The 25,652-nt window shown below is 40.8% G+C and overlaps 1 protein-coding gene across 1 annotated transcript in view; it reads right to left on the reverse strand.

Moving 5' to 3' along the window:
• LOC124544999 (2-oxoglutarate dehydrogenase, mitochondrial-like) overlaps nucleotides 1-19,489 on the reverse strand; it is a 181,905-nt gene extending 162,416 nt beyond the window's left edge. Inside the window, exons 1-2 of the mRNA XM_047123755.1 lie at nucleotides 19,317-19,489; nucleotides 18,832-19,089 (exon numbers count right to left, since the gene is read on the reverse strand). Coding sequence (XP_046979711.1) covers nucleotides 18,832-19,080 — 249 coding nt within the window. The 5' untranslated portion in view covers nucleotides 19,081-19,089; nucleotides 19,317-19,489. The remainder of the gene's footprint in view (nucleotides 1-18,831; nucleotides 19,090-19,316) is intronic.
• Nucleotides 19,490-25,652: the final 6,163 nt, after the last annotated feature.

Raw genomic sequence — 25,652 nt, forward strand, 5'->3', positions numbered from 1 at the left:
GAAAATTAAAGAGACCTTTGGAGATAAGAGAACGACTTGTATGAATATCAAGAGCTCAGATGGAAACCCAGTTCTAAGCAAAGAAGGGAAAGCAGAAAGGTGGAAGGAGTATATAGAGGGTCTATACAAGAGCGATGTACTTGAGGACAATATTATGGAAATGGAAGAGGATGTAGATGACGATGAAATGGGAGATATGGTACTGCGTGAAGAGTTTGACAGAGCACTGAAAGACCTGAGTCGAAACAAGGCCCCAGGAGTAGACAATATTCCATTGGAACTACTGACGGCCATGGGAGAGCCAGTCCTGACAAAACTCTTCCATCTGGTGAGCAAGATGTATGAAACAGGCGAAATACCCTCAGACTTCAAGAAGAATATAATAATTCCAATCCCAAAGAAAGCAGGTGTTGACAGATGTGAAAATTACCGAACTATCAGCTTAATAAGTCACAGCTGCAAAATACTAACACGAATTCTTTACAGACGAATGGAAAAACTAGTAGAAGCCAACCTCGGGGAAGATCAGTTTGGATTCCGTAGAAACACTGGAACACGTGAGGCAATACTGACCTTACGACTTATCTTAGAAGAAAGATTAAGGAAAGGCAAACCTACGTTTCTAGCATTTGTGGACTTAGAGAAAGCTTTTGACAATGTTGACTGGAATACTCTCTTTCAAATTCTAAAGGTGGCAGGGGTAAAATACAGGGAGCGAAAGGCTATTTACAATTTGTACAGAAACCAGATGGCAGTTATAAGAGTCGAGGGACATGAAAGGGAAGCAGTGGTTGGGAAGGGAGTAAGACAGGGTTGTAGCCTCTCCCCGATGTTGTTCAATCTGTATATTGAGCAAGCAGTAAAGGAAACAAAAGAAAAATTCGGAGTAGGTATTAAAATTCATGGAGAAGAAATAAAAACTTTGAGGTTCGCCGATGACATTGTAATTCTGTCAGAGACAGCAAAGGACTTGGAAGAGCAGTTGAATGGAATGGACAGTGTCTTGAAAGGAGGATATAAGATGAACATCAACAAAAGCAAAACAAGGATAATGGAATGTAGTCTAATTAAGTCGGGGGATGCTGAGGGAATTAGATTAGGAAATGAGGCACTTACAGTAGTAAAGGAGTTTTGCTATTTGGGGAGCAAAATAACTGATGATGGTCGAAGTAGAGAGGATATAAAATGTAGGCTGGCAATGGCAAGGAAAGCGTTTCTGAAGCAGAGAAATTTGTTAACATCCAGTATTGATTTAAGTGTCAGGAAGTCATTTCTGAAAGTATTTGTATGGAGTGTAGCCATGTATGGAAGTGAAACATGGACGATAACTAGTTTGGACAAGAAGAGAATAGAAGCTTTCGAAATGTGGTGCTACAGAAGAATGCTGAAGATTAGATGGGTAGATCACATAACTAATGAGGAAGTATTGAATAGGATTGGGGAGAAGAGAAGTTTGTGGCACAACCTGACCAGAAGAAGGGATCGGTTGGTAGGACATGTTCTGAGGCATCAAGGGATCACCAATTTAGTATTGGAGGGCAGCGTGGAGGGTAAAAATCGTAGAGGGAGACCAAGAGATGAATACACTAAGCAGATTCAGAAGGATGTAGGTTGCAGTAGGTACTGGGAGATGAAAAAGCTTGCACAGGATAGAGTAGCATGGAGAGTTGCATCAAACCAGTCTCAGGACTGAAGACCACAACAACAACAACATGCTCCACACATTATCCTCTTCACAGACTAATGAAACCCTGCAAACTTTTGCCTATCATCATTTGCGCATCCTCTTTTGAACCAAGAGGGGAAGAGTCTTAGCTCCCTCAGAATTTTCCAGATTTTGTTATTAAACCACATTGCATCTTTTCTGTTCTTAATCCACTTACTCCATATTTCTCCAGAGCACAATTTACAATCTGTGTAAACTTTGCCCATAATTACTGTATTCACTATATTGGAACCCATTTAAATCCCATCATTATCTAAGTGAGATCCCAACAACTCTATCTGTTCTTTCTAACAAAAATACCCTTATAACACTCTTGGTTCATTTATTAACTTCAGTAATCACTGTCGCTATGATGACATCATAATCACTAATACTTGCCTCTATACTGACACCATCAATAAAGTCAGGTCTGTTTGTAGCTACAAGGTCTAAAATATTTTCATTGTGTGTAGGCTATCTAAATAGCTGCTGAAGATAGTTTTCAGACAACTGTGTTCAAAAGTCCTTCACAAGACTGCCTGCCTGTGCCCCCTGCAATGAATCCACAGACATCTCAGTCTATACTTGTTAGGTTAAAGTTGCCTCCACTTAGTATTATATGATCAGAGTGTAGACCTTCTTGGAATGGCACAAACTATGGCAGCAGTGCATAAAACATTGAACACTTAACTTGATTTCACCCAGACATGTTACAAGTCTCCAGATAACTTCACAGCCACACTCAAATTCAACTTCAAAACAGAGAATATTTTTGTCGACTGCAATGAACACAATCCCTTTGACTGTATCTCATCTCTCTTTTCAATATATGTTCCATGACTCGTTAAATATTTCTTAACCCTCTTAACAGAATGGGTGACGATCACAGCATTCCAGTCTCATCTGCCATCTGGCTACTTGATACTGTTTCCTGTTGCATCTGCAAACTGCATCCATGGCAGACCCTCTACTTGAAGGTAGCACACTGCTACAGACTTCATTTGCCATGGGACTCCAGCTCAATTCTGTTGTATCGGCTCCTGTGCAGCTGGCCTCCAGGGTTGATTGTCTCTGGGGCTCCGAGGGTCAACAGCAGCCTGCAGAGCCCCAATGGCCCACAGTGGCTCGCACTCAGTGAACTACTTCAACCTGCCACCTTTCTCAACCCACACTAAGTATGTGAAGGAGATCAAATTTTTTACCATATGTGTGTGCCTACACTGACTGGGCAACAACTGCAGCACACCACCTCTCGCAGGTGACAGCGAGGTGGCACAGCGGTAAACATACTGGACTCCCACCCAGAAGGACAATGGTTCAAACCCGTGTCCGGCCACCCTGATTTAGGATTTCCACGATTTCCCCTAAATCGCTTTAGGCAAATGCCAGGATGGTTCCTTTGAAAGGGCACAGGTGACTTTCTTCCCCATCCTTCCCTAATCCAATGGGACCGATGACCTCGCTGTTTGGTCCCCTTCACTAAATCGACCAACCAACCTCCCAGATGACCTAGCTGCAGGCGTAGTACATTTCTGGCACAGACATCTGCAAGCCAGCACAACAATGAGAACAACGACAACAACAACAAACACAATGTGGCTTGTTGTTGTTGTTGTTGTTGTTGTTGTGGTCTTCAGTCCTGAGACTGGTTTGATGCAGCTCTCCATGCTACTCTATCCCGTGCAAGCTTCTTCATCTTGCAGTACTTACTGCAACCTACATCCTTCTGAATCTGCTTTGTGTATTCATCTCTTGGTCTCTCTTGTAATGGTACTTGAATTACACAACCATTATGGCACCTCACCTGAAGCTCTCGATACCAGCAATATTGTACTGTGTTTCTGTAGAAGTAGTTAACATATTTATGAGACAACATTCAGATTTGATTTCATTTGTGGTACATCGATATGTTTATATTACAATGATATTATTCTTATGTGTATTCTTTCTTTTGTCACTATGATCTTTGACGTACTTGTAACTCAGATTTTTGGGCATGTAAGTGATTGTTAGTTAGTTGTTAAGTTGTTAGAGAGTCGGACATGGAAAAAGTCAAGTGTTGGACGTCATGTCGGAAAAACGCATAACGTAGTCCGCTTATAAAATGTGAACTTTAACAGTGACTGTGACAGAGATGTTTTCAAGTACGTTTTGTATTGTGAAGTGATGTTTTGTGTTTACGTGATATTGCAATAAAAGCAATTAAAAGGAAGTGTAACTTAATTTTGGAGTGCTGATTAATTTTTTACATCACCATTGTCCAGCAAAAGTGTAATCCTCAAGGATGGTTTGTGAAGCGCATCTACATAACTTTTGAATATAGCAGAATAAAATCTAGGCCCCTTTGCATCCGAGCTTGGAATCATAACCACATAGATTTTCAATGATTTAGCCATGATTTTACGACGAGACCTGTGTGGGAAACACAAAAAGATGAGTGCCTAGTTTTTCTATTATTACATGAAATGACTATTAACTGTGCTCTAATGACACCTGCCACATAATATGACTGATGTTGCCCAAAAATTTGTTTAGTAGCATGAGCAACACCACAATTGTTATTAAAATTTTGACCTTTGTTGTGGTAGGGTTGTTATACCCTCTATGATTTTTACCCTCCACGCTGCCCTCCAGTGCTAAATTTGTGATCCCTTGATGCCTCAGAACATGTCCTACCAAACAGTCCCTTCTTCTAGTCAAGTTGTGCCACAAACTCCTCTTCTCCCCAATTCTAATCAAGACCTCCTCATTAGTTATGTGATCTACCCATATAATCTTCAGCATTCTTCTTTAGCACCACATTTTGAAAGCTTCTATTCTCTCCTTGTCCAAACTATTTATCATCCATGTTTCACTTCCATACATGGCTACACTCCACACAAATACTTTCAGAAACGACTTCCTGACTCTTAAATCTATACTCGATGTTAACAAATTTCTCTTCTTCAGAAAGGCTTTCCTCACCATTGCCAGTCTACATTTTATATCCTCTCTACTTCGACCATCATCAGTTATTTTGCTCCCTAAATAGCAAATTTCCTTTACTACTTTAAGTGTCTCATTTCCTGATCTAATTCCCTCAGCATCACCCGGCTTAATTTGACTACATTCCAATATCCTCATTTTGCTTTTGTTGATGTTCATCTTATACCCTCCTTTCAAGACACTGTCCATTCCATTCCACTGTTCTTCGAAGTCCTTTGCTGTCTACGACAGAATTACAATGTCGTCGGCAAACCTCAAAGTTTTTATTTCTTCTCCATGGATTTTAATACCTAGTCCAAATTATTCTTTTGTTTCCTTTACTGCTTGCTCAATATACAGATTGAATAACATTGGGGAGAGGCTACAACCCTGTCTCACTCCCTTCCCAACCACTGCTTCCCTTTCATGCCCCTCGACTCTAGTAACTGCCATGTGGTTTCTGTACAAATTGTAAATAGCCTTTCGCTCCCTGTATTTTACCCCTGCCACCTTTAGAACTTTAAAGAGAATATTCCAGTCAACATTGTCAAAAGTTTTACCGCTGGGAATTCAGCATGTTACCACTGTAGGAACTACTCTTATCGCACATGGGTCTATTTCCCTCAGCACTATATACCTCTGCCTCAGCAGTACTTAGGCTGGAACACGACCTCCGAGAAGCCGGTCACTGTCGAGAGACCACTCTGCAGTTCCTCATTTGGAACAGCTCCCGACCAGTGTGCCGATCCTGGATGGACCTTCACATCCAGGTGAACCTGACTTGAAGAGATAGGCTTCATGCTATGGCTCACTGTGTTAGGGTTTCATTACGCACCTTCCAATGAAGTTACTTGATAGTATTACCTTTCCTTGTAACTCCAATCAGAGTTGTGCAGTAATAGGTAATGTTACCTCTTCTTGTAATGGTATCCCAAATAACAAGGTATAATTTCCAATCCACTTGATTGCTGTTATTTTCGGAGTGCACCACACATGCTGGACAGTTTGTAGTTGTAGAAAAGCACAACACGAAGAGGATGTCTGATCACAGTGTAGGTGCATACACTGCAGTATGTGTGCCATGAACTGCAGCACTAGATCTATCATTTCTACACATTATGAAGCAGAAAAATATTATTACATTCTGTAGTTTAATTTTAGAATTTTTTCTTAGTTAAAAATTTAATTCCTCTATAATTTAGTTGAAACTGCATTTAAGTTTAGACCTACACTACTAGATAGGTATAGAATAGGGGCAGCCAAGATTCCAGCTCACAGGCCGTGCCATAGCACTTAGCCTCGTTGCACATTTCCCTCATCACCATGCTGCACTATCTGAACAGGAGGAGGGGAAAGAGATGGGAAACTGTGAACATGCCACATTTAAATGCCAGTACAGTCACACTGTGTGTTTTATATTTAAATTCTCAACAATGTAGATAAAAAAACAAATTTCAAGTATTAGTTAATTATTTTTGGTGTACTGAAGCCTAATTTTTATCTGGTACAAACTGTTGGCATACAGACGGATGCAGAGAATTACACAGATTTTTGCACTCGAGCTGCCATGTCATCACAACTTACAGAGTTTCACAATCGAAAAGAGGTCTTTCACACAAATATGTCAATTGAAACAATGTAGCACTTTTGCAACTGCATTATGGACATGGGCCAACAGCCTTGCCACATCTGGTGATGCCTAAGGGATGAGGATAACACTGCAGCCGGGCAGTACCATTGGGCTTTCAAGGACTATTCGGACAGTGTTTGATTTCATTTTTAAGTATGGACACATGAAAACTCTTATCTGAGAAAAGCAATCTAGACATCCTGGACAGTTTTGAAGTAAAAGTATTGGTCATTAAAATGGGAATTGCCTTACAGAACAATCAGTTACATCTGCACATGCACAGGCAGCAAATTGTCTCAAAAACTGATGTAAGACTGACAGAGTCCTCAAAATGTTTATGAAGCTGTCCTTGTAATTTTTTCAAAACAGTAGTGAGCTTTAGGGAACTGGCTTGTGTCTGTCAAACTGTGTCTCTTCTATAATGCAATATTCTTCTTAAATGCATACCCATCAAATCTGAAAGAAGTTCTTTCTCACCTTGCAGTGTCTTACTGTGGGCAGTGTGTAGTGAAGTCCACTCAAAAGGCGAGGTCTGCCATCCATTCCAAATGTTCTAATTTTCATCCAGCACTCCTTTTTCCTTCATAAACTCAACAACAGTGAGTTTTATATCAAAAAACCATTCCAGTAATGTCTGCTGAATTAACCAATATAAAACTTCCTGGCAGATTAAAACTGCATGCTGGACTGAGATTCTAACTTGGGACCTTTGCCTTTCGCAGGCAAGTGCTCTACCAACTGAGCTACCCAAGCACGACTCACGCCCCGTCCCCACAGCTTTACTTCTGCCAGTACCTTGTCTCCTACCTTCCAAACTTAACAGAAGCTCTCCTGCGAACCTTGCAGAACTAGCACTCCTGAAAGAAAGGATATTGCAGAGACATGGCTTAGCCACAGCCTGGGGGATGTTTCCAGAATGAGATTTTCACTCTGCAGTGGAGTGCGCACTGATATGAAACTTCCTGGCCAAGTTCAAGTCTCGGTCCGGCACACAGTTTTAATCTGCCAGGAAGTTTCATATCAGCGCACACTCCGCTGCAGAGTGAAAATCTCATTCTGTTAACCAATATACTTTCCAACATATATAAAGTCTCCGTACTCTTCATTCAGTTCCAATGAAAACTGTTTCACTGACATCATAATAATGCATGTGACTCCATACATTCTACTATTCATAACATCAATGCCACATGCCTGCAAATCTACCTTCATCTTCTTGATGTACTGAACAATAAATCCCATCTGTCAATCACTGCAATGTTTTACTCTTTCATTGTCAACTAAATCTTTAAATTCTTTGTGCGTTGTACAGTAATATCATTTTGAAACAAACTGCATAATGTTTACTGAGAATTCTCATCCCTCTCCTCTGTGATCCTGTGAATGAGCTGTGTGTGCTTGATACTGCCTGTTGGGTAGATATTACATATATGGTTTAGGATTCTTATCTAAAAGAATTTTCCCCATAGTCAGTCATTCCTTCTCATCCCATTTGGTAAGTCTCCCCAGCATGGGGTTCTGGATGACTTTTCCGTTAACTCAGCTCATTTCCTAAGCATTACCAGCCCTTTTCCTTCATCCCTCTTTCTTTCCCTTCAGCCCTTCCAGCAGAAGTACGTAGTCACTGGCTTCTAAAGCTAGCACATTTCCACAACTTATGCACCTTTTCTCATGCCACCACATGGCGAATAGACCTTTTTAACAACTGAATTATATTAGATTTTCAAAAAATGATTTTTCATTAAAATATGAAAAGCATAGATTGCTACTCACCACATAGAGCATGCATTGATTGGCAGACAAGCACATTCAAAAGGACTCTCAGATATTATTCACTATTGGTCTCAGCCCATCATAGATGTAGACACAACAAAACACATACACACCTGCACAAAATGGTCACTGTTGTCTCCAGTGCTAACACCCAACTGTCACTGTATCCAAGGAGAGCAGTGATCTTTGCTGGGGTGGGTAGTGAGGGTGCACAAGAGACTTGGGGCAGGGAGGGTGAGAGGCGTCAGACTACAGGTAAGGGAAGATGCTAGTCCTGCCTGTGGGAGTATACTGGGACATGGTGTGGATAAGCTAGTGGACTGTTAGGTGCACCAATGGGAGGCCGTAAGATGTGCTGTGAGGGCCAAAAGGGGGAGAGGAAAGAAGCAGAAAAGGGAAAAGGACTATTGATGTGCACTGGGCATATAGAAGGGTGAATGAGACTGGAATTGGAATAGGGAAGAAGAAGGCAGGGAGAGGATAGGGACTGATGAAGTTTGAGGCAGGGGAGGGATTATAGGAACAAACAATATACTGCTGGGAGAGTTCCCGTCAGTGCAGTTCAGAAAGTTTCAACACTCATACAGAATGATAAGTACATTAACAAATTCAATTTTCAAACATAAATCAGTAATAAGATAACTCTGAGAAGCCAGCTGAGATTTAGAGAGACACATCTTAAAAGAAGAAGCAGCAGAAACAAATGTGTTCAAAAACAAAGTATATGCAGTAACAGAACAAGTATGAAGTGGTTCAAGGAAACAAACAGGGGGAACAGATGAAAGACTATTGAAGGAAACCAAAAATGAGGCTTTGAAAATGCCACCTGGTCCTTAACTGGCCATAATGAAAGGGGAGAGAGAAAAAAAATTACTTAAAGTATTAAAAAATATATAAAAAAACTTACAAGATTAAATAACTTTAAAAGTCTGGTACCACAGCTACCCAGAGGAGAATACTAAATTCTCAGATGCGTTCAATACCACTTCATCAACTCACAACCAAACTATTACCGTCCAATCCAACCTAGACCTCAGACTACGTTACAGATCAGTCTTTCACCACAACTTACATTCCAAGAATTGATACAGACTAAAAAAAATATTGTCAGTGTTCTGTTCTCCTTCTGCTGCCCACTTGTGGCATCACATGCTACATCATCATCATGTTATGAGATGATGATGACGATAGCTGATATTGGTAGGTTGCATACAGATGTACAGGGTGGTTATAATGAAACTTTCGCTACTTGGGACCATTCCCACTACAAACAAGTTATTGTAGGACAATGGAACATTTTTAAGGGGATACAGAAGAGAAATAATAAATAAACCACTGAAGAAACACATTAAAAATTTCCACAAGAGGGTGACATTCGTTAATTGCCTATCATGTTTACGTTCCAGTTTACAAATACTGCTCAATGTGATGACCATCTGCATCGAGAACAGTCTGGAACTGCACTAGAAATACCATTTCACAATTGTTCACTGCATATTTAAGATATTAAGTATCATTTGCTATTTAATGAGAGTGCTTGAAAACTTGTTATAAGGATTGTCTAATGAATATTTATTATGCTAATATATATTCTATTCTGAAGTATGGGATCACTTTCTGGGGTAACTCACCATCCTGCCTAAAACCCTTCAGGATGCAAGAAAGGATAGTGAGAATCATGGCTGGAATAAAAAGGAACACACCCAAAGACCACTATTTAAAAGGACGGGGATTCCTCTTCTCCCATGTACTTAAATCTTTGTAGGTGCAATGTTTACTAAGAAATATGCAATAGCAGATCCTACTGCTCTCCTCAAAAATGAAGATCTGCATCGATGTAACACATGACAGAACACTGACTTTCACATGCTTAAAATAAAAACCAGTTTGTGCCAAAAGGGAACATTACACTATGGTAAAATTATTTACAGTCAGTAAGTTGCCAAAAGCAATTACAGTAATAAGTAACCTAAAAAATTTAAAACAGTATTAAAAGAATATCTATTAATGCATGCTTCTATAGTCTGGAAGAGTTTCTCCAAAATCTTTGAGAGTTCAAGAAAGTCAACGTTATGTGTATAAGCCACATTCTTTATAACTTACAAAAATATCATGTAAATATGAGTACTATGTGTAGCATGTAAAGACTTAAATTGTGTGTTTTGGGATCATGGAGCATTTTTTTTTTTTTTTTTACTGTTATATTTAGCTTGTCCCCTCCCTAAAACCCCAAATTTCCCATGGTTGTCCCATTAGTTTGATTGTATTTTAGGAGGGAGATGTTATTGTCTTATTTTATACGTATTCTCATGTTTGTTGCTATGTGCATGTAGTGACATCATAGGTACCATATTGGAGACACTTAGAATAGCCATTTCCACCACATTGATGACGTCATGGGTCAAAGCAGACGGGTGGAATTGCACACTTCCATAATACTGTCACCATAACAGTACCAGTTCTTAAATGGCAAGTCATGACACTAACACTATGCACTAACAATACAAATCCGGCAGTGCAAAGCCTGAACATCATTCCTACAAAGTTGGCTAAAACACATGGTAAATAGTTTTCTATCTACAATGGTTCAAATAGCACAAGTTTAATTATAACCACCCTGTATATATGCTACAGGCAATACATATTTTTAGGCTTCATCACTGAAGACAGTACTGACTAGAAACAATCCCCAATGCATAGGTGTGTTAATAGGTCATCAATTTACCTCAGTGGTTGGCAGGAACCCGCTCATGATCAGCGCACTGGCTTCATGAAACACTGCTCGTATCTCATGTTCAGCCACTCTTTCTCCCAATGCCACCACATCCTTTACCTCAACAGGAAGGCTATTGCATATAGGAATACAGGGCAGTGTGCCACTGATGGAATGATGCTGGCCTTTTGGCAGCTAACTGGTAACATCCTTCAACAGCTACGACATTCAGTAAGATCCAGCACAGAAAGGAGGTCAGCATTGGTCATAATGTCACCTGTCTTTCATTGCATTTCCATCACAGTCGTGGGGCACAATCATTCCTATGGAACCGAACATGATTCTGTAAGATGTTTCTTACACTTCAGTAAATGGAAAGGATTGTCAAAAAATGCACACTCCCCAGTGGACAAATTCAAAAGTTGGAAGATATAACGAAAGTAAAATCTACGCAAAGAACTAAGAGTGCTGCAGATGTCTACAAATTCGAAATTCATGTAAAATCAAATGGAAATATTGCTAAGAAATAAAAAGTGATGTACTAATATCATTATATTTGCAGAAATGTAATGACAAGAGATCCACAAAATTTTAGCAACAACATTCATTAATTTATGGAAAGGGAAACAATATTAAACACGGACATGAAAATGGCGCTAACAGCATACAAAAACAGAATTAGTGCATTTAAAAAAACTGTGGTGACTTATAGCTATTCCAAATAAAATGTCTTTCAACAATTTCAAATCAAATAACAGTTTGAGAATAAAATAAAAAAAGAAGAGAAGATTCAAGTTCAGAGCAACAATATCACTACTATGAAAAGACTATATATATCAACAGTACAATGCATTGGTTAATGTACATACCAGGCACTATAATAGTAAGCATATGCTAAAGAATATTAGTTGAACATTTTTTATGTTTTTCCCCCTCTTAATGAACAAGATACAAAATGCAAAAAAACTGTTGGGAGTAAGACAGAGACAAAATGAGAGGCCCAGTTAATGCTAGAAGGAGAGAGCATTGGATGAACTTTAAGACAATATAATTGACATAACGCAATATCCTTCACTGGCATATTAACAATTTGTATCATTTCAAAATACAAACATAACAGAACTATAAATTAGTTATGATCAAAATGAGGTGGTGCTGACCTAAGATTCTGGAGACTGAAGTTTAAGCTCTTTCCAGCATCCTGATTTAGATTTCCCCAAATAACTCCAGACAAATGTCACACTGGTTCCTTCAACAAGGCCACAAACAACAACTGTCCTTTCCTCGATAAACACATATGAGTATGTTTTCAATGTAAAATGATCCTTGAATGAGTATATTACTAATATGAAAATATGACAAAATTTGTACATATAATACAGAAAATAAAAGCTAAGTAGTATAGGACATTATAAAACATGAAACTGGAAAATGCATACACAAGGCTAGTCAGTTTTTCAAACAGACCAGAGTTAGGACAAGGAATATAGCAACACATTCATGGTCCATAAATCACCAGTAGCTGTCCTTGGAGTGAATAGCAAAGAAAAACAAGCAGTGTTCTACATTGTAAGTTATCTGGAGTAAATTGTGTTTAAATCAAAGAAAATTATACATTAGGGACCAACCGAATGAGGTAGTGCGGTTAAGACACTTGTCTCATATGAGAGAGCTCTGTTCGGCCATCGTCATTTAGGTTTTCTGAGGGTTTCCTAATTCATTTCAGGGTAAATGCCAGGATGATTCCCTCAAGGCCACGGCCAACCATGTGTCCTATCCTCACAAAAGTATACTCATATATTCTGTATGTAAGTATATTTTGAGCTATTTATTTTCATTCTGTTATGAAGACAATTCCTATTTCAGTGTAAGAGAGCTCTGGATGGATGAACAAATAAAATATAATAATGCACAAATGAAATATAGTGTAGGAGTAGAACGACTGAAAACCTTCAGGAATTGGCAAATTATGTAAATGACTATTTTTCTGGTATTGTGGAGAAGGTGCAACAATATCTTTCTAAAACAGAGCAACACTGACAATCACTTACACAGCAAACAAAGTGATAATGAGACAGTACCCTCACTGTAACAGATAAACACCAGAATTCCTATTAGACAAAGAAAATGAAACCCTCAAAGATGTTTATGGTTAAGCACTATGTAGTAAATTAACATTCAACATAAAGAAAATAAACAGTATGCACTTCAACAAAAAGAGGGAAAAACAACTCTGTCACATTATGCGTAGATGAGAAATCTATAGATTGTGCTTGTTATCCAAAATTTTCAGGGATGAATACCGATTGTTAGTGAACACTGAAAGAACACACAAAGCTACTAGGGAAAAAACCAGCATGTAGTGTTCATGGGGTGCTATGTAACAGACAATCTCTTGTGGTGACATACTATTTCAACAAACTCACTATGAAATTCTTTTATGGGGACTGAAGACATGAAATATGGTCACAATTTTTAGACTGCAGAAAAGAGCTTAAGTTACATATTGCCCACCCCCATGAAATCTCGCTTGTGGTGACAGAATGATCTGTACGACACCTAAAGTCTACATTAGGAAATTTGAAATGTGTTTTATTCATCTCATAATGTACACAATTCCAGAACATATGTCTGATGTACAGGAGACATGTCAAGGTTACAAATGGCTTATTTAAAATTTTGTCACACTTACAATAATACTTTGTGGAGAGTTTACTTACTTGAAATTCGTCAAATTTACAAGATTTACATCTACTATAACTATCATAAATTTTTATTCCATTTTAGGGATCAAGCTCAAAGTATCACTTTGTCCTTCATGAAATCTTCCACAGAGTAGTAGCATCGTTCAATAAGAAAATCATGTAACTTGCTTTTTAAAATATTTATCTCCATATTCATTATGTCTCACCCTTTTATTGTGTTGTGTATTTTCATGGCTATATACTGAGGAGTTTGAGCACACAGTTTTAAGCGATAAGAGACGAGCATAAAGTTCTCTTTATGTCTTGAGGTATGTTGTTGTTGTGGTCTTCAGTCCTGAGACTGGTTTGATGCAGCTCTCCACGTTACTCTATCCTGTGCAAGTTTCTTCATCTCCCAGTACCTACTGCAACCTACATCCTTCTGAATCTGCTTGGTGTATTCATCTCTTGGTCTCCCTCTATGATTTCTACCCTCCACGCTGCCCTCCAATACTAAATTGGAGATCCCTTGATGCCTCAGAACATGTCCTACCAACCGATCCCTTCTTCTAGTCAAGTTGTGCCACAAACTTCTCTTCTCCCCAATCCTATTCAACACCTTCTCATTAGTTACGTGATCTATCCATCTAATCTTCAGCATTCTTCTGTAGCACCACATTTCGAAAGCTTCTATTCTCTTCTTGTCTAAACTGCTTGTTGTCCACGTTTCACTTCCATACATGGCTACACTCCATACAAATACTTTCAGAAACGACTTCCTAACACTTAAATCAATACTCGATGTTATTAAATTTCTCTTCTTCAGAAACGCTTTCCTTCCCATTGCCAGTCTACATTTTATATCCTCTCTACTTCAACCATCATCAGTTATTTTGCTCCCCAAATAGCAAAACTCCTTTACTACTTTAAGTGTCTCATTTCCGAATCTAATTCCCTCAGCATCACCCGACTTAATTCGTCTACATTCCATTATCCTCATTTTGCTTTTGTTGATGTTCATCTTATATCCTCCCTTCAAGACACCATCCATTCCGTTCAACCGGTGTTCCAAGTCCTTTCCTGTGTCTGACAGAATTATAATGTCATGGGCGAACCTCAAAGTTTTTATTTCTTCTCCATGGATTTTAATACCTACTCCGAATTTTTCTTTTGTTTCCTTTATTGCTTGCTCAATATACAGATTGAATAACATCGGGGAGAGGCTACAACCCTGTCTCACTCCCTTCCCAACCACTGCTTCCCTTTCATGCCCCTCAACTCTTATAACTGCCATTTGGTTTCTATACAAATTGTAAATAGCCTTTCGTTCCCTATATTTTACCCCTGCCACCTTGAAAGAGAGTATTCCAGTGAACATTGTCAAAAGCTTTCTCTAAGTCTACAAATGCTAGAAACGTAGGTTTGCCTTTCCTTAATCTAGCTTCTAAGATAAGCCGTAGGGCCAGTATTGCCTCACGTGTTCCAATATTTCTACGGAATCCAAACTGATCTTCCCCAAGGTCGGCTTCTACTAATTTTTCCATTCATCTGTAAAGAATTTGCGTTAGTATTTTGCAGCCGTGACTTATTAAACTGATAGTTCAGTAATTTTCACATCTGTCAGCACCTGCTTTCTTTGGGATTGGGATTATTATATTCCTCTTGAAGTCTGAGGGTATTTCGCCTGTCTCATACATCTTGCTCACCAGATGGTAGAGTTTTGTCAGGACTGGCTCTCCCAAGCCTGTCAGTAGTTCTAATGGAATGTTGTCTACTCCCGGGGCCTTGTTTCGCCTCAGGTCTTTCAGTGCTCTGTCGAACTCTTCACACAGTATCATATCTCCCATTTCATCTTCATCTTCTTCCATTTCCATAATATTGTCCTCAAGTACATTGCCCTTGTATAGACGCTCTATATACTCCTTCCACCTTTCTGCTTTCCCTTCTTTGCTTAGAACTGGGTTTCCATGTGAGCTCTTGATATTCATACAAGTGGTTCTCTTTTCTCCAAAGGTCTCTTTAATTTTCCTGTAGGCAGTATCTATCTTACCCCTAGTGATATATGCCTCTACATCCTTACATTTGTCCTCTAGCCATCCCTGCTTAGCCATTTTGCACTTCCTGTCGATCTCATTTTTGAGATGTTTGTATTCCTTTTTGCCTGCTTCATTTACTGCATTTTTATATTTTCTCCTTTCATCAATTAAATTCAATATTTCTTCTGTTACCCAAGGATTTCTACAAGCCCTCGTCTTTTTACCTACTAGGTCCTCTGCTGCCTTCACTACTTCATCTCTCAAAGCTACTCATTCTTCGTCTACTGTATTTCTTTCCGCCATTCCTGCCATTTGTTCCCTTACGTTCTCCCTGAAACTCTGTACAACCTCTGGTTTAGTGAGTTTATCCAGGTCCCATCTCCTTAAATTCCCACCTTTTTGCAGTTTCTTCAGTTTTAATCTACAGTTCATAACCAATAGATTGTGGTCAGAGTCCACATCTGCCCCTGGAAATGGTTTACAATTTAAAGCCTGGTTCCTAAATCTCTGTCTTACCATTATATAATCTATCTGATATCTTTTAGTATCTCCAGGGTTCTTCCATGTACACAACCTTCTTTCATGATTCTTGAACCAAGTGTTAGCTATGATTAAGTTATGCTCTGCACAAAATTCTACCAGGCGGCTTCCTCTTTCATTTCTTACCCCCAATCCATATTCACCTACTACGTTTCCTTCTCTCCCTTTTCCTACTACCGAATTTCAGTCATCCATGACTATTAAATTTTCGTCTCCCTTCACTACCTGAATAATTTCTTTTATTTCATCATACATTTCTTCAATTTCTTCGTCATCTGCAGAGCTAGTTGGCATATAAACTTGTACTACTGTAGTACGCGTGGGCTTCGTATCTATCTTGGCCACAATAATGCGTTCACTATGCTGTTTGTAGTAGCTTACCCGCATTCCTATTTTCCTATTCATTATTAAACCTACTCCTGCATTACCCCTATTTGATTTTGTGTTTATAACCCTGTAGTCACCTGACCAGAAGTCTTGTTCCTCCTGCCACCGAACTTCACTAATTCCCACTATATCTAACTTTAACCTATCCATTTCCCTTTTTAAATTATCTAACCTACCTGCCCGATTAAGGGATCTGACATTCCACACTCCGATCCATAGAACGCCAGTTTTCTTTCTCCTGATAACGACATCCTCCTGAGTAGTCCCCGCCCGGAGATCCGAATGGGGGACTATTTTACCTCCGGAATATTTTACCCAAGAGGACGCCATCATCATTTAATCATACAGTAAAGCTGCATGCCCTCGGGAAAAATTACGGCCGTAGTTTCCCCTTGCTTTCAGCCGTTCGCAGTACCAGCACAGCAAGGCCGTTTTGGTTATTGTTACAAGGCCAGATCAGTCAATCATCCAGACTGTTGCCCTTGCAACTACTGAAAAGGCTGCTGGCCCTCTTCAGGAGCCATGCATTTGTCTGGCCTCTCAACAGATACCCCTCCGTTGTGGTTGCACCTACGGTACGGCTATCTGTATCGCTGAGGCACGCAAGCCTCCCCACCAATGGCAAGGTCCATGGTTCATGGGGGGAGGGGGGGGGGGGGGTCTTGTGTCATATGAGTGTTCAAAATGAGTTTTTTTTAATAGATCAGCTCTGCTGCATAGGAAAAGAACCACCTCAAAGATGTATAAAGAGGGGACAGTTAATATTTTTAGGTCTTTAAATAATGGTCGACATGATGCCCTCGGCTGTACTGAGCACATGTTGCGAATGATTCTTTTTCAAAACTTTAAAATTCGTGTGAAGGGGCAATTTGGGTGTGAGTGTGCGAAGCCAACAAATGTGAAAGCAGAAATCTGGATGTGGTAACAAATTGACCAACAGTGAAGCCTTATGTTTATGTCCACACCATATTGAAAAATGTAAAATGGGAGGGCGGGTGCTGGCTCCAAGTTACATTTACCAAAAAAGAGCCCATAGAATTATAGTTCAAAGTAGTAATCAGGCCCACTGTAAAGAACTATTTAAAAACTGGTTTCCCTGCTGCAACAAGTGAGTGCATCTACCAAACTTTTTTGGAAATCAGAGAAAATATTACTAAGTATTTCACTATTAGTTCAATATATAATCATGGAACAAGAGCCAGTCTACTGGGCATATACTTGTCATGGAAAAACAAGCAAAAAATCTCAAAACAGCATTTTCTATAAGAGAATAAAATTGATAAATTGTCCAAGGAAATGTAAAAGTTTACTAGTATACATCTGTTCAGAAACGCAGCTAAAACAGTCTTCATAAGTAACATATACCACAAACAGATTACTTAGAGTGTTCTGAGCAGTGATTAATAAAGAAAGGAGACAACTACAACAACATTGTCACATTATAGTACATGATCACTATGCAATGCTTTTACAAGAATATCATGTGACAATACCTACAGTGATGATATTAAGTCTTGTTATTATCCTGCACTCAACATCTCACTCATTATTGGGGGAGGGGGGGGGGGGAGGGGAGTGCTGAGTTTTTCAAGCAAACTGATGGGAGGAAGACAAGCATTGGTGTATGTTTCTGCATCTGGAGACAGTTTCCCGAACAGACTGGAGGGAGTGCAAAGGGCAGTGCAGTGTTTTCATAGTCCAGGAGTCATCAGCAGGTGTTGTCAGTATGCACCTTGATGCATGCAAACTGTGTTTTATATTATAAGTTATCTGACAAAAACTGCATGTAAATCATAGTACAATGTACAACAGGAGCCAAATGAATGAGGCAGTTCAGTTGTTATGACACTGACCGACCTCATATTTGGAAGGTTGGAGTTTGCTCTGGCCAGTCATCCTGGTTTAGGGTTTCGTAACTCATTTCCAGAATATGCCAGGATGAGTCCTTCATAAAGGCATCTGTCATACCCTCACAAAAAAATTTATTTATGTATTCTATGTTTAAGACATTTTCATTGTATTAGGATAACAAACCAACCACTGAGAGATGGTCCCTGGAGAATAAATAAGTCAGCCGGCCGAAGTGGCCGTGCGGTTAAAGGCGCTGCCATCTGGAATCGCAAGACCGCTACGATCGCAGGTTCGAATCCTGCCTCGGGCATGGATGTTTGTGATTTCCTTAGGTTAGTTAGGTTTAACTAGTTCTAAGTTCTAGGGGACTGATGACCTCAGCAGTTGAGTCCCATAGTGCTCAGAGCCATTTAAATAAGTCAAATGTATGACATTTCTTACTATATACCTACATTTGCTTCCCCACTAAATTAGATGAACAGCAGAAATGCAAGATACAGCAAATAAGTAGAACTCGTAAAGCCTACAAATGGGACAGCAATACTTACCACATGAACACTTTTCGGGTCAGCTAACCAAGCATTGTACATTTCTTCCACATATACTGATGAAGTTCCATTGAGAAATGGTTCTGGTGCAACAGATGCACTGTAATTTCGGATGCTGGTAACTGACAGTGAGCTTGTAGCACTTCCTGAACGCAACAGCCACGCTGCATATCTTTCAGGTCCTGCAGCCCGTGGAATTAGTGGTGTGAGAGGTAACAGATTTATTAATACTGATCTCGCACGATGCATCTTGTTTGCCTGAAAAATGGAAGTAAAAAGAGAAATATTGCCTCTCGGATACGGCAAACGAATATGAAACATTGACTTATTCGTGTACGAGTAGTTTGTCCCAATAGCACATGGCAGTTGCAGCCGCGAGGGGTTGTAAGCAGTAAGAAAGAGGGTGTGCTTTCTACTTCTAAACAGACACGAATCGTATTCGGCACAGCGCACAAGTCAGGATATTTCATGAATGAAACACTCACAGAAAAACAAATGACACTGACATATGACAGTCGCGAAATACTAATTCTTTGATTAGTATTTTCTTGTTTACGTTACAGTCTATGACACTCTGTCACGTATTAGTCACTAAACGTCGGCTGCACTTCAATTCCGGCAGTTCACACAGTGCGCTAAGCGCGATAAGGAGCACCGGCGTTGCATCACCTCGTCATTGTCAGGTTGGAGGCAGCCAATGGCTGGATGGCACCAGGTAGCCAATGACAACCTGTTAACGGCATGACGTCTAAATGCCGGAAAATACGAATAGCCCGCATCGTGTGAACAGTCTTTTCATCATTTCCTGCTTTATGACTAGTTTTTGACGAAGTTACCTTCATACGCGGGAAAGTGCGAAGTGCTAGCTTTGTTTCGGTTGCCCTTCCTTCACTCTCTGTGTTATTGTCATCACATCTATCATCATTATCGCTCAGCTGCCATCCACTGCTAAAGACAAGCCTCCTCTCGAATTTTCCACGTTTTACAGTCGTCAACGATGCACATTCTCGCTGCTCCTGCATAGTTTCTAGTATCATCTATTGTTTCCACACTGCTTTAGACCGTTTTGTCGGTCCTGGAAGCCAGCAAAGAACTTTCTTGGCCTATCCACCACGCACGCATTCGCGAGGCTAGTAGTAGTAGTAGTAGTAGTAGTATTAGTGGTCGTAGTTTTATTTACCGGTAGATCTCTTTTATGAAGATACTGGTCATGCCTTGGTATTATAATTTAAGAAACAATAAAAATTAAGTAATTCACATATACAGACTTACAGGTCTAGAAACACAAGGGTGGGACAGGTAGTTGGAACAATCCTTGCATTTACTGAAATAATTTAGGGAAACAACGGAAAACCTAAATCAGGATGGCTGGATGAAGACTGGAGCCTCCACTCTCCCAGGTACAGGGCCACTCTGTTTAAAGTAGTGCTACCTCATTCGTTTTACCCCTAGTGTACAATACTGTTTTACAAATTAGTTATTTAATAATAATAAAAGGTAAACACTACACTTAATTCAAAAAATGTTCAAATGTGTGTGAAATCTTATGGGAATTAACTTCTAAGGTCATCAGTCCCTAAACTTACTCACTACTTAACCTAAATTAGCCTAAGCACAAACACACACACCCATGCCCGAGGGAGGACTCGAATCTCCGTCGGGACCAGCCGCACTTAATTCATTTCTCAGTCCCAATAACTTCAGATTCTACACACACTATACACACATTGTTTCGTACCATTACACATACTATCAGCTGATGCCAGGACCATTTTGCACACCGCAACTTCTCATTTGCTAGCCTGAAAAAAGTGTCCCTCTATAACGAGTCAGATATTGGACTCAAAAAGAGGATAAGGTGTTAGTATTATGCACTGCATAGCTCTAGGAGTAAGTTTTTCAAGAAAAGGAAAAAAAATATAGTGTGAAAGTGTTACGTGGAATGTTGGATGTTTTATTGTCGTTATGATTATTTGTGTTACATTTTTTATAAAAACCCCACTCTGCGTTATCGAAGTAATGCTTCAGTGTATAGAATGTTTGGATTAACAGATACTTCTTAACTGACTTTTTAAAATAGGTTTGTTTTAGCAGTTTCTTTCAACTCCCTTGGAAATTTATTGTGCAGATTTATTCCTTGGCAGTAAATGCTGTTTTGAGTGAGTCGCTTGAGTGAGTTGCTTAGTTGGTAGAGCACTTGCCCGCGAAATGCAAAGGTCCCGACGTCTTGTCTTTGTCCGGCACACAGTTTTAATCTGGCAGAGTGAAAGTTTCAGTCTCGAAATATGCCCCAGGCTATGGCTACACCATGTCGCCGCGCAACATCAGTTATTCGAGGGTTGCTAGTTCTGCATGTTTCACAGGGGAACTTCTGTGAAGTTTGGAGGGTAGGAGACAAGGTCCCGGCGAAAGTAAAATTGTTGGGAGGAGTCGTAAGTCCTGTTTGGGTAGCTCAGTTGGTAGAGCACTTGCCAACGAAAGGCAAAGGTCCCGACGTCGTCTCTCTGTCCGCACACATTTTTAATCTGTCTGGAAATGTCATGACCAAAGATATCCCTAAACGTTTTCCTTTATCACTTTAATGTGATTTCTCTTACTGTTTGTTGGTATGCAGTAGAATAATAATGGAACACACAGACCTCCAAAAATGGTTCTGACAAGACTTTCTCCATTGCAACACTTTTAAATTTCAATAGAGTACTTGTTTCTATGCACATGATCATATTTACCATGGAACATATTTTTCACTTTGGTAAACCTTACTTTTCCAGAGTAATTTTTGTTATTTAAGAAAAAGCCTTCAGCACACAAAAATTGAGTGTTATAATTTAAAAATGGAATATGAAAAAAACTTGTATTATTGGGCTAGGTAGAGGAGAAAATCAGAGAAGTTTTCCAAGCTACAAGGCTCCGCCCTCCTTTCTTGGAGTGAAGATGCCATCGCAGCTAAAAACTTAGATATTATCTTTGCTTAAATATTACTCTAAGAAGCGATTAAAACTGTTTGCATGGTTGCCATCTAACACATCAAAAATTACAATTCCCTGCATTAGGTATATTGCCTTCACTATCTAATTATTGATTGCTGCCTCGCGATGTGTTTCTTTGTTGATTTTCGCATCGGGGTTCGCAGAATTTTGCAAGTGAAGCTCTACACGATGAACATTACCTTTCTGGTAACGTCTCGCGTTGTCGAGCTTTTCGCAGACACTCACGCGCTGACTATACACTTGGCGAATTGTGCAGTTCTTCCTCCAGTCTTTTATATGTCTTCCAGTAACCAAAGCTGCTAAGTGATCCAGACTGACGAAAAAGCGCGACAAGTCGTCGAATGTGGGTTGTGTGAACGGTCTCTTCCGAGCGTGAATTGAGGTTGTGACTTTTCAGGAACTGATCGCCGCCCGTGTAACGTAGGCAAATGATATTTGATCTTCTCATCTTTTTAAGCACATTTCATTACATTTCTTTATGTTTAGCGTCGGCAGCCAATCATTGTACCAGGCACTGATCAACTCTCTGAGTTTCATAATTTTTTTCTAAAGATGTCACTTCTCTGTACAGCTGTGTCGTCTGGGAACAGTTTCATAAGGTTTTAGACGATATCTATCGGGTGCTTTGTACGAGGTGTTAGAAAAAAAAGTGGCACATGTTCCTCCAGGAGCACTGGTCACAACTAGGGGAAAAGTTCCTGTAATTATATGCCCAGAAATCAATACCTGTTGAGATACAGACCGTTTTACTTTGGACGAGTAATGTGTAGAATTCGGTGGTGTAGGTCGTCTTATTACTGCAGTTCTTTGCGCATTTCTGAATGGTTGTAACATGTTGTAGTCTGCAGGACACTAATGGTGGCGCTGATATCACTTACAGGAGAGCAAACGATCTTGTTTTAAGTTCTAGGGGACTGATGACAGAAGTCCCGTAGTGCTCAGAGCCATTTGAACATTTTTTTTCTATTTTTTTCTGCCCTTGCACTACCTTAACAGGACAAGGTTCTGATTTATCCGATTGCAGTCTTTCTCGGCGTATTCCACTGGTGAATTCTTCTCGAGTAATCAACCGAGTGGTGGCGTCGTCTTGTTGCAACGTTTCAATGAGTTTCGTATCCATCATCTTCGCCATTGAAACGTTGCGACAAGACTACGTCACCACTCGGCTGATAACCCGAGAAGAATTCATCAAGGTTCTGATTTGGTGCAGCGTGAACAAACTGTACTGTAGACAGTGCAATGAAGGCCTGCTATTCCACGAGGAAACTGACAGATATGATGCTCTGTTATGATTTAGCCGACGGCAGTAATCACCTGTTCCGTGAACTACAGTGGGCGGACAAAAATATCGACACACCAAAAACACAACACATTACCAGGCCTAATACGGTGTAGGAAGCCCGTTGGCATTCAAAATAGCTTCCAGTCGTCTCGGTATGGGTAAATACAGATCCTGCATGGTTTGCAAGGGAATCTCATACCATTCTTTCTGCAAAATAGTGGCAAGCTTAGGTATCGATGAGGAAGGTGGATAGCGATCGTGCTATCTTCCCTCCACAGTAGACCACAATGGCTCAATAATACTGAGGTTTGGTGACTGTGGTGCCTAGGGAAGATGCGATAATTTGTCTTCGACCTCACAAAACAAGTCCTGGATGATGCGAGCTGTGTGAATAGGGGCTCTGCCGTTCTGGAAAACTGTATAACCACTGAAGAACAAACGTTTTATCATGAGATGGTCGTGATTGGCCAAAATGGTTGCGTAATGCTTGGCAGTAATGAGACGTTGCAGTGCGACCACGGGGCTCACAAAACACTACAATATGGCTACCCAGATCATCGCCGAATCCCCGCCATGTTTCGTTCTTGGAACGTAAACTCGACCAGAAGTTGGAAATACCGTGAAAAAAAGACTAATCCAACCAGATAACTTTCTTCCGTTGCTCCATAGCCCAGGATTTGTGGCTTCCTGTTACGGGCATCTACATCTAGATCTATATCTATAGTCTGCAAACCACCGTGAGCTGCATGGCAGAGGGTACATCTCATTGTACCAGTTATTAGGGTTTCTCCCCGTTGCATACTCGTATGAAGCGCAAGAAGAATTATTGTTTGAACGCCTCTGTGCGTGCAGTAATTATTCTAATCTTATCTTCGTGATCTCTATGTGAGCGATACGTAGAGGGTTGTAGTCTATCCCTTGAGTAATCATTTAAAGCCGGTTCTGGAAACTTTGTTAATAGACTTTCTCAGAATAGTTTACGTCTATCTTCAAGACTCTTCCAGTTCAGCTCCCTCAATATCTCTGTGACACTCTCTCACAGATTAAATAAACCTGCCCTTCTCTGTATACGTTCGATATCCCTGTTAGTCCTATCTGGTACGGATCCCACACACTTGAACAACATTCTATAACCTGTCGCACGAGTGATTTGTAACCATTTGCATCACTCATGAATGGTTTTCAAATTCCAGTTCGCCTAGCAATTTCCCACTTCTGGACATCATTTCGTATTATTTTGGTGCTGAGAGAGTTCGCGGATGAGATTTTCAGCTCGGCCGTAACTTTTGCTGCTGTCATCCACTCTATTTTTCGTTGCAATCCTCTTCAATGACCGTCTGTCGCGATCGCTCAACACAGACTTCCGTTCGCGTTGTGACTTAGAGGGTGTTGTTTCTTCGTTTTTCCCTGTTTACGGCATAAATATTCGATACATTACCTGTTCATGTACCATTACTTAGTGTCTCTTGGTTACGGAAGCACAAACCATACGAGCACCAACAATTTGCCCACGTTCGAATTCACTTACCCCGAAATACACTCCTGGAAATGGAAAAAAGAACACATTGACACCGGTGTGTCAGACCCACCATACTTGCTCCGGACACTGCGGGAGGGATGTACAAGCAATGATCACACGCACGGCACAGCGGACACACCAGGAACCGCGGTGTTGACCGTCGAATGGCGCTAGCTGCGCAGCATTTGTGCACCGCCGCCGTCAGTGTCAGCCAGTTTGCCGTGGCATACGGAGCTCCATCGCAGTCTTTAACACTGGTAGCATGCCGCGACAGCGTGGACGTGAACCGTATGTGCAGTTGACGGACTTTGAGCGAGGGCGTATAGTGGGCATGCGGGAGGCCGGGTGGACGTACCGCCGAATTGCTCAACACGTGGGGCGTGAGGTCTCCACAGTACATCGATGTTGTCGCCAGTGGTCGGCGGAAGGTGCACGGGCCCGTCGACCTGGGACCGGACCGCAGCGACGCACGGATGCACGCCAAGACCGTAGGATTTTACGCAGTGCCGTAGGGGACCGCACCGCCACTTCCCAGCAAATTAGGGACACTGTTGCTCCTGGGGTATCGGCGAGGACCATTCGCAACCGTCTCCATGAAGCTGGGCTACGGTCCCGCACACCGTTAGGTCGTCTTCCGCTCACGCCCCAACATCGCGCAGCCCGCCTCCAGTGGTGTCGCGACAGGCGTGAATGGAGGGACGAATGGAGACGTGTCGTCTTCAGCGATGAGAGTCGTTTCTGCCTTGGTGCCAATGATGGTCGTATGCGTGTTTGGCGCCGTGCAGGTGAGCGCCACAATCAGGACTGCATACGACCGAGGCACACAGGGCCAACACCCGGCATCATGGTGCTCGGAGCGATCTCCTACACTGGCCGTACACCACTGGTGATCGTCGAGGGGACACTGAATAGTGCACGGTACATCCAAACCGTCATCGAACCCATCGTTCTACCATTCCTAGACCGGCAAGGGAACTTGCTGTTCCAACAGGACAATGCACGTCCGCATGTATCCCGTGCCACCCAACGT

Source organism: Schistocerca americana, chromosome 8 (genome assembly GCF_021461395.2).
Source record: "Schistocerca americana isolate TAMUIC-IGC-003095 chromosome 8, iqSchAmer2.1, whole genome shotgun sequence".
In the NCBI taxonomy this organism is placed as follows: Eukaryota; Metazoa; Arthropoda; class Insecta; order Orthoptera; family Acrididae; genus Schistocerca; species Schistocerca americana.